General features: G+C 36.9%; 1 protein-coding gene across 1 annotated transcript in view; it reads left to right on the top strand.

Annotated features, from left to right (window-relative positions):
* CCT6 (chaperonin containing TCP1 subunit 6) overlaps positions 1-13,227 on the top strand; it is a 30,320-nt gene extending 17,093 nt beyond the window's left edge. Inside the window, exons 6-10 of the mRNA XM_089245379.1 lie at positions 2,047-2,206; positions 2,309-2,391; positions 7,146-7,390; positions 12,463-12,702; positions 13,145-13,227. Of these exons, the coding sequence (XP_089101505.1) occupies positions 2,047-2,206; positions 2,309-2,391; positions 7,146-7,390; positions 12,463-12,702; positions 13,145-13,227 (811 nt within the window). The remainder of the gene's footprint in view (positions 1-2,046; positions 2,207-2,308; positions 2,392-7,145; positions 7,391-12,462; positions 12,703-13,144) is intronic.
* The last annotated feature ends 590 nt before the right edge of the window (positions 13,228-13,817 follow it).

The raw sequence follows: 13,817 nt of genomic DNA, 5'->3' as shown, positions 1-13,817 counted from the left end.
CCCATTTGAAGTGCTGCTGTTCCAGACAGCAAATAGTGACTCCGTAAGCAAAAATCATCTTGAATAGACTGGTGTGAAATATTTTATGACAGCCGCTCTTTCAAACAATGTGTCAAAAGCCTGAAACACCAAAAAAAAAAAAAAAGCTGATGAAAAGATGTTTGATAACGAAAGACAGTGCAGTTTTATTTTGGAAAAGGGTGAGGGTTAATGAAAATATTCTTGTTAATTTCGCTGCTCCAATTTATAAATATCTGCTCTGAATCCTATATTTTGCTGCTCCAAAGCTACTCCGAAATGGAGTTTGTCACTTCCCACCCCTGGGGACACAATATGGTATATTTACCTTCTGATAACTTTTTTTGAAATCTTGGACAGACGACCTAACCTCCACAGACACAGTCTTCAATTGAAAATTCCAGGGGTCAGTGGCGACCACCTTTTTTATAACTTTAGATGCCGCTCAGCTAGACTGTGAACAGCCTTCCATGTGACGTCGTTTCTGCCCCTTATGCTGGATTAGTTTCTTCCTTGGACGATTTTAACTTTACACCTTATATGAAGTTTTTTTCTATTTTATTTATGTTCTTTTATGTTTTAAGTATTGAATCTTACCAGTGTAAGTGCAATCTTGCCTACTGGGGTGTGTGATAAATAAAAATAAATAAATAAATAAATATATATATATATAAAGTACCTTCTTGTAATCTTGGCTGTGACACAAATGTGTAGTGCTTGGTGAACATTTGATAAGTTCTTTTTCTAAAAGTGTGGGTCTGCAATTTAACTTGCACATAATATACAGGGAGCATAGCTAACAGCACGCACAGCTAGTTACTGGTGAACCATGTGTGATGTCCCTGAAACAAACTAATTTTATAAACTAAGACACCTATATACCAAGCTATTTTTACCCCTTCACAATTGAAACATGACAGGTTTCAATGTAGGGGTGAATATTTACAAAAGTATCCAAATAAGTAAGACCTCAGATAAGTCATTCATATTGCCAGGGGTTGAATAGTTATTGAAAATTAAAAAAAAACAACTTATATATATCTTTCTTAAAAACCCAATTAGAAAGTTGTTGCTCTGTGTCTGAGGCCAACAAAAAAAATCCACTTTTCTATGTGCAATATTCGCTGAGATATCTGAATTCACAAAATGGAGAAGAGTTGGCGGGGGACATCATAAATGCAGGTGTGGCGTACCGATCTGAAGAAAGATTGCGATGCGTGAGACTGTTGGATAGAAAACGATTATGACATCATGCATACTGACTCTTTTTTTCTGTATTTGATTCTTTTGTCAATATGCTAATTTTTACAGTGTTGTTGCAAAGTTTTTTTTTTTTTGTTTTTTTTTTGTTTTTTTTTGAACAAACAGCACAATGGACAAAACAGACAAAAAAAAAAAAAAAAAATTAAACACTTTTCGACCAAAGGGATATATAAGATGACTAATCCTGTATTTTTTTATTATTGCACTAGCGCTGGTTGTTTTGTTCAACAAGTAATTTTTAACATTTTACAACTATTTAATTAATTTTTTTGTTAATGAAATTTATGTTCTTAGTTTAAATAAAAAAACCTTCTAAATATTAAAAATTACGGAGTTCTAGAGTGCTGCATTTCGCCTCACAGGCAAAAAACATTTTACCTCAATTTATCCTTTTTTTTCCCAACTTTCCAGTTTTTTGAATTAAAATATCTGAGTGAATATTACATTTAGAAACATGGAATTTTTTTTGTTGGCATCACAAGAAACAATTTTCAAGAGCACAATTTTCAAACAACAGAGGCAACAGCACAGGGTGTCTGCATAAGAAGTTATTTTTTCTTAATTAGAATAACTATACAACCACTGGGAATATGAATGACTTATCTGTGGTCTACACATTATTTGGATATTTTTTTTAATCGGAAATGTGTGTTTTAATGTGTTGTTAGCTATGCACCCTGTATAAAGAAATGAGTAAACATTCAAGATTTTGTGATGTTACTGTAACTATTTGATATTTTAATTTGTTTCTGTGCTTTTGTATAGTGAGGTAAATGCTGGTTTCTTCTACAAGAGTGCTGAGGAAAGGGAAAAACTTGTTTCAGCCGAAAGAGACTTCATAGCTCAGCGTGTACAAAAAATTATTGATTTGAAAAAGAAAGTCTGTGATACAGAGGATAAGAATTTTGTTATTATAAATCAAAAGGTAATTTAGAATCTTTGGTATAATTATCAACTTCCATTTTGTCTTTTTTTCCGTAATCCTCTGTATTCTCCGAAGTATTTTATATGACATCTTTGTTTTAAGGGAATCGATCCTATATCATTGGATATGTTGGCGAAGGAAGGCATTGTGGCTCTAAGACGTGCTAAGAGAAGAAATATGGAAAGGTATACTATGCATGTCATATCATTCTGTATTATCACTGGCTTTCTAGATGCTTGTGTGTTTGAATGAATTTCACACAATATAAGTGAATTCTTACACAATACAATGAAAGGGTCTGTCCAGACCTTTTTTTAGGGTCCTTATTTTTGTAAAAAAAATATTAATTTTGTGAAAAATAAGTAATTTCATTGGAAGAAAAATAAACTAGTGAACTAAGAAATGAAATACCAAATTATGGTTTCATGAATTTGTATTTTATGTAGGGTCCATAGTCACAAAGTTAGGACGACGTGTGTAGTACTGTTTCCTAGTATGGGGGGTCACATAGCTGCCAAGTCTCCCGAATTTTAGCTTCATCGCTCGAACTCTCGAAAAGTTCTTAAATCTCCCAAATTTTTACGAAAATCACAAAATCCCTAATTGTTCCTAAAAATTCCCTACTTCATTAAAAAAAATCGCCGCTTATGAAAACAATCCCTAAGGAATTTCTTGTGGCACATGAAGCCTCTTTTTTTTCCCCTTTCGAAATGACGTCACACGTCGTAAATGGGGAAATTCCCTTTTTAAGGAAGTTTTACAAACCCTCTGATGGTAACAAGAAAGTTGTTTGTCTTATCGTGCAGGGGGAGGAGAGGGGTGGGGTAAATGGCTTAGCAGCCAATAGTCCTTGATAATAATTGAAGATTATAGTGACGCGCATATGGTCAAAATTTCTTTTGTTGAAGTTACGTACATGCAATAGAACAAAACACTAATATTGATAAGCAAAAACATATTTAATCAGTTTTAAAGATACTTATTCCGATGAATTTCCTTTCATCAAACATTCCAGAAGAGAGCTGACAAGTTGGGTTACGGACATAAACATCGGTCATGGAAAGACTATTATCATCACTCGTGAAATGAAAAAAATAAAAACATCAAGCAAGTGTCACAAAAAGTCAGTGCTCTTCAAAATTGACGGTTTTTTCCTTCATCTTCCGATGATTTTGGGGTCATTCGCACAGAATGTTTGTTTACAGCGTTTCTGATTGAACACAATATTTATTTTTACATCATTGAAGTTTTGGCCTCCAATTTCACTGGTTTTTTTTTGCGTAGGAGTTTTATTCCCAAGGGTTTAACTTCCATGTGTGTAAAATCCCTATTTTAATTTGACTTTAGTTTTTGAGTAGGGATTTTATTCCCTATGCTTTAACTTTTGTTTAGAAAATCTCTATTTTATTTGGAAAAATCCCTATTGTATTTATTAGGGAGTGGTTTTAGCATAAAATACGGGTTTGCGCAAAAATCTCTCGAATTTTCATTTTCAAAAGTTGGCAGCTATGGTGTCATATTGATCGACCCTTGATTAGCGGTGCTTGCTCTCCGTGTAGGAGAGTGACCATTTGTGACGAATGAAGCCAGTCGGATATCTCACAGAGAGAAGGTGACAGGATGCTAACCATTCACTGTTATTTTTTAACTGTTTTTTTTTCTGTGAATTATTTTAAAAATTTTCTTTCAGTTAAACTTCTCCAAAAAACAGCTTCAGATAATATGCTGTATGCCACTCAAGATTCAGATCTTTTTTATGTAACACCATGATTATTTAACAAGAATCTGGTTATGATGGAATCACTCCAAAAATGCTAAAAATTGTCAGTAAATACCAATAAAGTTTATATAACCCACATTATAAACCCTTCAATTCTCAATGGAGTTTTATTAAAATGTGCTCTTGTCATACCCATTCATAAATCAGGTAATGTCAATGATTTCAAAAACTATCGTCCTATCTTTATTTTGCCTGTTTTTTCGAAAACTTTGGAAAAGATAATGAAACACAAAATTATAAATTTTCTAAATCAATTAAAATTGTTTTCGAGAAATCAGTTCGGTTTTCTTGAAAATAAGAATACCGAGATGGCAATTTTGAAATTTTCAGAAAAAGTATATGAAAGTATTAATGACAGCAAAAGAACCTTTGCTATGTTTTTAGACTTAAAAAAGCCTTTGATAGTGTCGATCATCCAATTCTTATGCATAAGTTATATTGTTCAGGTCTGAGAGGCAACACTTATCACTGGTTTAAAACTTATCTTTCAAATAGAATGCAAGCAGTTAAAATAAATGATACAATAGGTACATACAGGATTATTAAAACTGGCGTCCCATAGGGTTCTGTTCTTGGACCAATTTTATTTCTAATCTTTGTTAATGATATCAATAACCTGGATCTACACTGCTGGCCACCATAAATGCAACACTCTGAAGGAAGCATGCAAATAATATGAAATTTGCAACATGCATTAGCAGAGGTGAGATATGCAAATGATTAGAATTTCAGCGCAGACGCACATCACGTGCCCCTGTGGCGCCACTTCAAAGCGCTATTTAAGGCTTGGAGATTTCGACGATTTGAAGTATGGCAATTGTGTTTTTCTTGTGTTTTTTTTCAAAAAAACGATCAATTATGCCTCGTAGAAAACAGCGATCATCTTTTGATCAAGTATCCGAGTTCGACAGAGGAAGGATAGTGGCCTACCGAGATTGTGGATTATCTTTCAGGGAAATCGGTAGCCGTGTTGGACGAAACAAAACAACTGTAATGCGGATATGTGATCGTTGGATGCAGGAGGGTACGACGGACCGGCGTGTTCGATCGCATCCACCTCAGTACACCACTTCACGTGATGACAAGCGTATTGTGCGTATGGCAGTGACGGATCGCTCAGCCACATCACGAACCATAGCACAGCACATTCAGTCTGTACCGCATCATCCAGTGTCTGCGCGTACCATTCGGCGCCGTGTACAGCAGAGTGGTCTGTCCGCAAGACGTCCATTGCTTCGTCTACCCTTGACGCAGAACCACAGACATCTCCGCCGCCAATGGTGCGATGAAAGATGGATGTGGATGGCACAATGGAATGAAATTGTCTTTACTGACGAGTCACGCTTCTGTCTACAACACCACGATGGTCGGATTCAAGTCTGGAGACACCGTGGAGAGAGGATGCTGAACAGCTGCGTTATGCACCGCCACACTGGTCCTGCACCGGGTATTATGGTATGGGGCGGTATTGGATATCACTCTTGCACTCCTCTAGTACGCATTGCCGGTACTTTAAAAAGCCAGCGCTACATCTCCGAGGTGTTGGAGCCAGTTGTCCTTCCTTACCTTCAGGGCTTGCCCACAGCTATATTTCAACAGGATAATGCGCGACCACACGTGGCACGCATTGTCCAAAGGTTCTTCGTCAATCGCCAGATTGAATTGCTTCCCTGGCCTGCTCGCTCTCCGGATCTTTCGCCGATAGAAAACATGTGGTCCATGGTTGCTCAACGATTGACCCAGATTACATCCCCAGCTGCCACACCAGATCAACTTTAGCAACGTGTGGAAGCTGCTTGGTCTGCTGTATCCCAAGAACACATCCAAAGTCTCTTTGAATCAATGCCGAGGCGTGTGGCAGCGGTGATCTCCAACAATGGCGGCTACTCTGGCTACTAATTTTGGCAGGAACCACACTTCACAGAAGTCTATAAATTTAATCATTTGATGCTTGGTCAACATGTTATCTACAAAATAAATATTGTTGCGATATCTCTTGTCTTTCTTGGTGTTGCAATTTGGGTGGCCAGCAGTGTACATGGTTATTTGATTAGCTATGCTGATGACACAGCTATTGTTTTGTCAGAAACAAACGTATAACATGCTGAAATCTGATACTGAAGAAGATTTAACAAAAATTAACACTTGGTTGAGGCATAATAAGTTAACCTTGAATCTCAACAAAACTAAATACATAAATTTTCAATTATATAATAGAAATATTGAAACACTTAGAGTTTGATGCCATGAGTTGAGATGTTCTGATGACCAATGTTTTTGTCTGTCTGTCTCAGAAACTGAAGAGTTTGAATATTTAGGAGTCACTATAAACAAAAATTTGAAATAGAACTCTCATGCAACTGCACTTAGTAACAAAATAAAATGCATGAATGTTTGTTTATATTGCTTAAAAAATATATCTCAATTTATTCATACACTTTATTTTGCTTGGTTCTACTCACTTATTCAGTTTGCTATATGTGTTTGGGGAGGTGATTATGATTCCAATTTGAATGTTTTAATAAGTGCTCTGAAAAAAACTATTCATATAATTTCCTCTCGTAACCCTACACCATCTGCCTATAATTATAAATCAGACTATAGATTTAATATTCAAAAATTGTATGTATGCGAAGTCTAATGTTTGTTTATAAAAATCCTACTTGTGTGTGCTTGATTTCAAACCAACTAACACACGTCTCTGCAGAGGTTTTCAATATAATATTATACAACCTAAAAAAACATTAACCCAAAAGGAATTCATATATTTGGCTCTATTATATTTTAATAACCTGCCAAATGAAATAAAATATGAAAATGAATTAAGAGCTTTCAAAAAACTAATTATCGATTATATTAATATTTTACTACAATAGGAAGGTACTTTTCGGCCCCCAGTATACAGTGTTGTGTCACCTAGGCCTCTGAAATATTTGTCTATCTGTATACTTGTATTTTGTTTAGTACTTGTTAGTGTATGAAAGTGTTTGCCACCACAGAATAATTTATGTTTGTATACATGGACGGATCAAGCGATCCCTTGAGTAGAATACTGTATTTATATATTTATATATATTGTGTTTTTTTTTTCTCCTCCTTTCTTAATAAACTATTCTAAATTGTGGTAATAGTAAATTGTTCATTTAATTGTTATTCAAGATTGACCTTGGCCTGTGGGGGTATGGCTATGAATTCTATTGATGATCTCACACCAGAATGTCTTGGTTTTGCTGGCCTTGTATATGAGCATATCCTTGGAGAAGAAAAATTTACATTTGTTGAAGAGCTCCAAAATCCAACGTCGGTTACTGTACTGATCAAAGGTCCAAACAAGCACACCCTCACCCAGATCAAAGATGCTGTTCACGATGGTCTTCGCTCAGTAAAAAATGCTATTGAAGATGGTAAAAATCTAGGATTGTTATCCTGTATTTTAATATGATCTCTTCTTTTTTTTTTTCTTGTGATGTCTAAATTCTTTTTTAACTTGATTTTTACACATATCATGAAATTCTCATCAGCATTATATGATCATCATTAATAATCATTGTTAACTTTAGCATCTGATCATAAACATTAATAAATATTGAATCTCCTCACAATGGACTAATTTTTTGTATAGTATTTGTTGTGAGAGCCTTAAACATGTTTGATTTATTGTTAAAACAATAGAGAATTAATTTTAAACAGTGTCTACCATCATGGAATGAGAAAAAAGGTCACTGAAAAGTCGTAAAATTTAAGCAAAGGTCACAGATTTTTTATGTCTTGAAGTTTTTTTCCCCTTATAAATTACTCTTTTTCCGGGCATTCAATATTTTTTTTTCTTTCCCTTTCGTTTCTCCAAGGGTTTTGTGAGAGAGAGCTATATTTAGTTGGATGAACAAAAAGAACAACTTTTGCTTGTTGGGACCTTTCAACATCTGCAATATTTCCCTGAAGCAGTGGACTGCAAATCTCATGGGAACAATATTGGTTTCCATTTGAGAAAGGGCATGACCCCACCCACATTCGTGAAGCTGGGATCTTCGGCGGTTCTGCAAATCCAGAGTTTTCATGGGGGGGGGGGCTTTATAGTGAGTTTATAACAGGAAAAAACAATTATTGTAATTGTCCCGGGCCTCAAGGCTATAGCCCTGCCAGCCACACCCAGACAGGATGTCAATTTTTTTTTCTGTGAAGGAAGAAAGTTGTAGTTTTTCAATAGTATTTTATATATTTTTTTGGTCATGTCAGTCTTTACCAACTAGCTATAGTGAACGACGAAATCGTGCAGTATGCGCGTGTGATGGAAGGAGAGAGTTCGAGAAGACAAATTCCGAAATAGAATAGGATCCGTGATCGAATTGCTGATTCATTCACCGTTAATTGTTTTGTGAGGTAACTGTGCATCGCAGCAGGGCCATAACTAGGATTTTTGCCCACCCCCATTCTAAAATTCAATCATTTTATGACAGTATTCTTTGCTCCCACCTAAAATGGCTGTCCCAGAAATTTTGCCTCCCAGGGCAGTTGTTCCCCCCCCCCCCCCCTAGTTCTGGCCCTGCATCGCGGCGAGCTTGAACTATTGATTTGTGTGCCTATTTATGCTTTGATTTTTTAAGATGAGAAAATCTGCCAAACTTATTCTGAGAAGCCGCCGATGAACCATGTATTAGGCTAGGGAATTGCGGGTGACAAAAGTTTGAGAACCACTGGAATAGAGTGACAAGCTTGCAATTTAGGTCGATAATAGAGCAAATAAGAAGCATATAATATTGGACTTCAAACGGAATAGAAATACAGTAGAGTCTCGTTTATTCGATTTTTGCTTATCCGACATTCCGTATTGTCTGACATGCCACAGAAAAGAAAAAATCATCCATTGGCAACAAGAGCTATCAGTTGCGAGCATGAGCATAGTCTATTTTTTGTTGCAAATGGCGCTGTATTTTCACAATGAATAGGACTTCAATGAAAGTGACCCAGATTTCACAGCAAGTGTCGGTTGGCTCGCCTGATGGAAGAAAAGGTACAGTATCCATCAGTCAAGTGTCTGTGGTGAAAATCTATCATTGAGTTTTGAAGAAATGGAAGAATTCAAGAAAATATTTCAGGAATATATTTAAATTATAGTTAAAAGCCTAACAGGTGATCAGATATCTAACAGTGATGAGTCAGACCTTGATTACAAAATGTTACCTAGTAAGAACTTTGCAGTCAGAACTGAAATGTTACAGCAAATGAACAATGCTACAGCAAACTTCAAAATTAACATTGCAATGATTGGAAAGCTAAAAAATCCTAGAGCCTTTAAAACAGTTTCAAAAAACATTCTTCCTGTAAAATACTACAGTCAGAAAAGTTCTTGGATGGGCGGTGAAATTTTCAGACTGGTTTTTCGAGGAATTTGCATAACGGCGGCGTTAAGGCTCTGGAAACTGCAATTAAATATATTTAGCTATAAGAAGCTGCTACAGGAATTGACACTGCAAAGATGGCAAAACTCTGCAGCAAAAAAACTGCACTCATCAAGAAAGCAGACTACAATAAAAAATTTCTTTAAATCATCACAGGATGGAACTTTTTAGTACTGTATTTAACTTCAGAATATTCTGTAACTAATTTCAGTTTTTCTGTTTTGTTGTCAAATATGATTATCAAGTTCGTAATGTGTAAAATTATAGCATAGTTTGACGTTTAACATGTCCCTATTATCTGACATTTTCGCTTATCCAACGTTCTGTCGGCCCATTTATGTCATATATGTGAGACCCTACTGAAAATGAAACCCATCCTCCGGAACGGCCCTTGGTTGGTTTAATGTTCCCCTCCCACATCCTGCAGCAGGGCCCTAAGTTGAGATTCTCAGTGGGCCCCTGTATAATGAATTTATTGTGTGAAAAAATAATTAAGAATTATCTCGGGTGGGGGGGGGGGCTAAGCTGGAGCCCTGTCAGCCCCTACTGCACTTCCCTGTGTGTATGGGTTATTGACTGTCGGAATCTGAAAATCTGCCTGGATTTGTGTGCACCCTCACACGATGGTTTCCTATCCTATGAGCAATGTTTTCTCTAATTTTTTAAAAGTAAAAAAATTGATGCAGACCTGAGAAAGATTTTAAAGCTATTCGAAAGCATTGAAGTTTATTGATTCATATGTGCTGTATATGAATGACCATTTAACAGCAGAGGTGCCTAATATATATATAAACATGTTCAGTTTAACAGGACTGACGGATGCGTTGGAGGTGTTTTGAACCAGTGAGTGTTTCGTCTTGAGCTTTATATATAGGAAATATCAATTTTTGAATAAATTCTGGGGTGCTGAGACCTATGTCACCTATTATTGTGCCTATTATGAGTGCTCGAGCACCCACAACACTTCTGGTTTTGACACAACTGAGGACTGTGTTCTAATTCTCAGTTGTAATTGGCTTTACTAGGTTTCATTTGAATAAACCATCATGGGCACAAAATGACTGTGGTGCTGCAAGAATGAACAAAAGTACAATGTACAACAATTTTCTCAGTCATAAGGCTCTGATAGAGAAATTTTATTTCTGTTTGTGTTGTAAGACAGTGCTTACTAAGATACATGGAGTTGTAGCCACACCCCTCCCCCCTGCATCAAAGATTTGTACGGCCGATCAAAATACATTGTGCATATATGTATTGGCATCATCATGCTCCATGAAAAGTTACAAAAGACTAAAATTGATTTCTTATCATATGTTTCTATTATGGTCGCTGTGGTGGTCGAGTGGTCATAGTGACGGACTCGCATCGCGGGGACCCGGGTTCAAGCCGCACCGTCACCACAGTGGTGGTCGGCTGAAGTTGGTTTTCTGTGGTTCCCAACTTCAAGGCGCAACCCGTACAACGCCTAGGCATGCTGAGTATCAAATTATCAATCTGATCTTGGGGAAGATCACTCCACTCAACAAGCAATGCTCTCCGAAGTTCCGGTACACCTGTAGGAGGTGGTTGATGGGCTGCAACTCGTCAGCCAAGCATATCCCACACATGCTCTATCGGATTCAAGTCAGGTGAGAATGCTGGCCATTCCATACGGGTTATATCCTCAGATTCAAGGCATTCGTTTACGATGTTTGCTTGGTGAGGATGGGCATTGTCATCTATAAACACAAATTCTGCACCCATGGCACCCCTAAACAAACGTACATGTTGTTCCAGAATGATGTCCCGATAAATTTGGGCTTTCATGGTTCCGGTTTGAACATGCAGATCTGTTCTGGAACCCAGTATAATTCTACCCCAAACGAGCAATGCTGCACCACCATAACGGGTACCTGGCGTTCTCCATATGAAAGTCCGACGTGAATCAGACTGCAAGCTAAACCTGGACTCGTCGGAAAACATCACACAAGCCCACTGTGACGATGTCCACATTGCATGTTCTCTACTCCAGGCTAATCGCTGCCGACAGTGAGTTGCCGTGAGTGGAACACATCTGACAGGCCTGCGAGTATATAGACCAATATCTCCCAAACGTCTGTACACGGTTTGCCTTGAAACTGTGGTAACTGTGGCTGAAGATAGCTGACGAGACAGGTCGGATGCTGTGCTCCGTCTGCTTCTTTTGGCAGTTACTGCCAAATACCGGTCTTCATTTGGTGTTGTAACTCGGGGGCAACCTGTACTGTAACATCTACTGACATTTCCGTTATCTTGGAATCATTGCCAAAGCCTAGAGATGGCACTTTTGGCAATTCCAAGTTCCTCGGATACTTCCATCTGAGTATGCCCACATTCCAGGCGGCCGATAATTCTACCACGTAAAAATCATCCACATCGTCCTCTGTGTCATAACTATTCGCTTATGGCACTGAGCATCTACAGAACTCTTGTGAACAATTTTACTTCTTTGCCACCATTCCGTATATACCCCCCCCCCTTACATTCTCGTCATTGTGACGTACTATCGGCATCATCTGGTGGCTTCCTGAAATTTGCCTATCATTCTTGCAGGTGTGTGTGATAATTCTACTGGTGAAATTTTTACTTTAGAGTTTGAGTTTGGGAACCACTGATATGAAAAACCGTCCAGCATGGTTCATTATGTCGAATGAGAAAAGGTCACAGAAAAGTCACCAAATTTTGCTTTTGGTATGTGGCAGACACCCTGTTAAATATCATTTGTACTCGTCAACATTTGATCATCCCAATATCAAATCTTGAGCTTAAAATTTTGAAAGCCATGTAGATATATGGTCAAGCTCATTTGATATGAACAACTAAAACCATGTTTGGTGCTCTGTTATTTGCATTAGAAATTCCACGTTTTTCAAAAACCTTCAAGTAGAAAATTTGCTAATATAACATAATTATTTAATAGAATAAATCATTTTGTTGATTATAATTATGTTAATGTAACTGGATATATATATAAACTAAATGGATTATTATATAGGACTATATTTTTTGGTTCCATTCAAGATAGATTTCACTTTATTTATTTGTTGATCATGTTTCAGGGTGTCTTGTTCCTGGTGCTGGTGCTTTTGAAGTTGCTGTGCATGTAGCACTCACAAAATACAAAACAGAGGTTAAAGGTCGTGCACAACTTGGTATACAAGCTTTTGCCGATGCTCTGCTCATTGTTCCCAAAGTCTTGGCTACAAATGCTGGCTATGATCCCCAAGAAGTTATTGTAAAACTTGTTCAAGAGTATAACAACAGTCAAGGACAACTGATAGGCTTGGACATAAACTCAGGTCAGTTTTCTGAAAAAGTGTTTTTGCGTGATTAAATTTTAAAACTTGGTGCAAATTTGTTTTTGTATACTGTGTATAATCTCATTAAAAGCACAATAGGTAGGCCGGTGGGTTACATGTCATGTTATAAGCATATGTAGTAATGGGTAATTTCAACTTTTTAATCATGCTCGAGTAACTTTTACTGCACGATATTTGTGAAGGTGAGATTTTTTATTTCTGCTGAATATCTAGATCTACAGTAGAGTATTCTTCAGCAGATCATTTAAATGTTGAACTTTTTTTTTCCAGGAGAGGGGATCAAATACTAAGGAAGGTTATAAATTTTTTTTTTTACTGTTCAGCAAATGAATGTTCATCAAATTCAGTTTACTTAATTATTCAATTGAACTATGACTATTTCATAGGCGCTCTAATATATTTTCTTTTTTCTTCCATACAGGTGAACCAATGGTAGCCAGTGAATCTGGTGTAATGGATAATTACAGAGTTAAGAAGCAGCTTCTGAATTCATGGTATGAATAGTTCTATTCATAAATATTTTGGTGAAATTCGTTTGTATTATTCTTGATATATATCACTAGCGGGAATGCGGGTTAGTTAATGCTAATCACAACAGTACTGACAGGGAATTACCCACCTCTGACTTGGATGGCTTCTCGATTGACACTAAATCACCAGGCAAATTAAAATGTATGCTAATAAATGCCAGGAGCTTGGGTAATAAGAAAGATTTCTTAGAAACTATGATAGTTATGGAGGACCTGGATCTTATAGCCATTACAGAATCTTGGGTGAACGATGGGGATGAATCTTTCTTACACATCTCAGGATACGATACTTTTTTGAGAAATAGATCTGATAGGAAAGGGGGTTGATATACGTGAAATCATGTTTGAAGGCTAGAGAGTGTAACGTGTAGAGTTGAATAGATATTGAAACCATATGGGTTGAACTTGAGAACAAAAGACGTCATAAACTTATTCTTGGGGTTTGTTACAATCCACCGAATAGGGATCAAAACTACATCGCCAAAGTGCATGATGAAATTTCCTACACGTGTAAGCGAAAGAGGGTTCTCATACTAGGGGATTTCAATTACCTGGGTATTGATT

This window comes from Pholcus phalangioides, unplaced genomic scaffold, assembly GCF_987345545.1.
Source record: "Pholcus phalangioides strain wild (caught in Gottingen) unplaced genomic scaffold, Ppha-v1.0 ptg000015l_1, whole genome shotgun sequence".
Lineage (NCBI taxonomy): Eukaryota > Metazoa > Arthropoda > Arachnida > Araneae > Pholcidae > Pholcus > Pholcus phalangioides.
The sequence above is the reverse complement of the archived record's forward strand: the minus strand, read 5'-3'. Positions and strand labels throughout refer to the sequence as shown.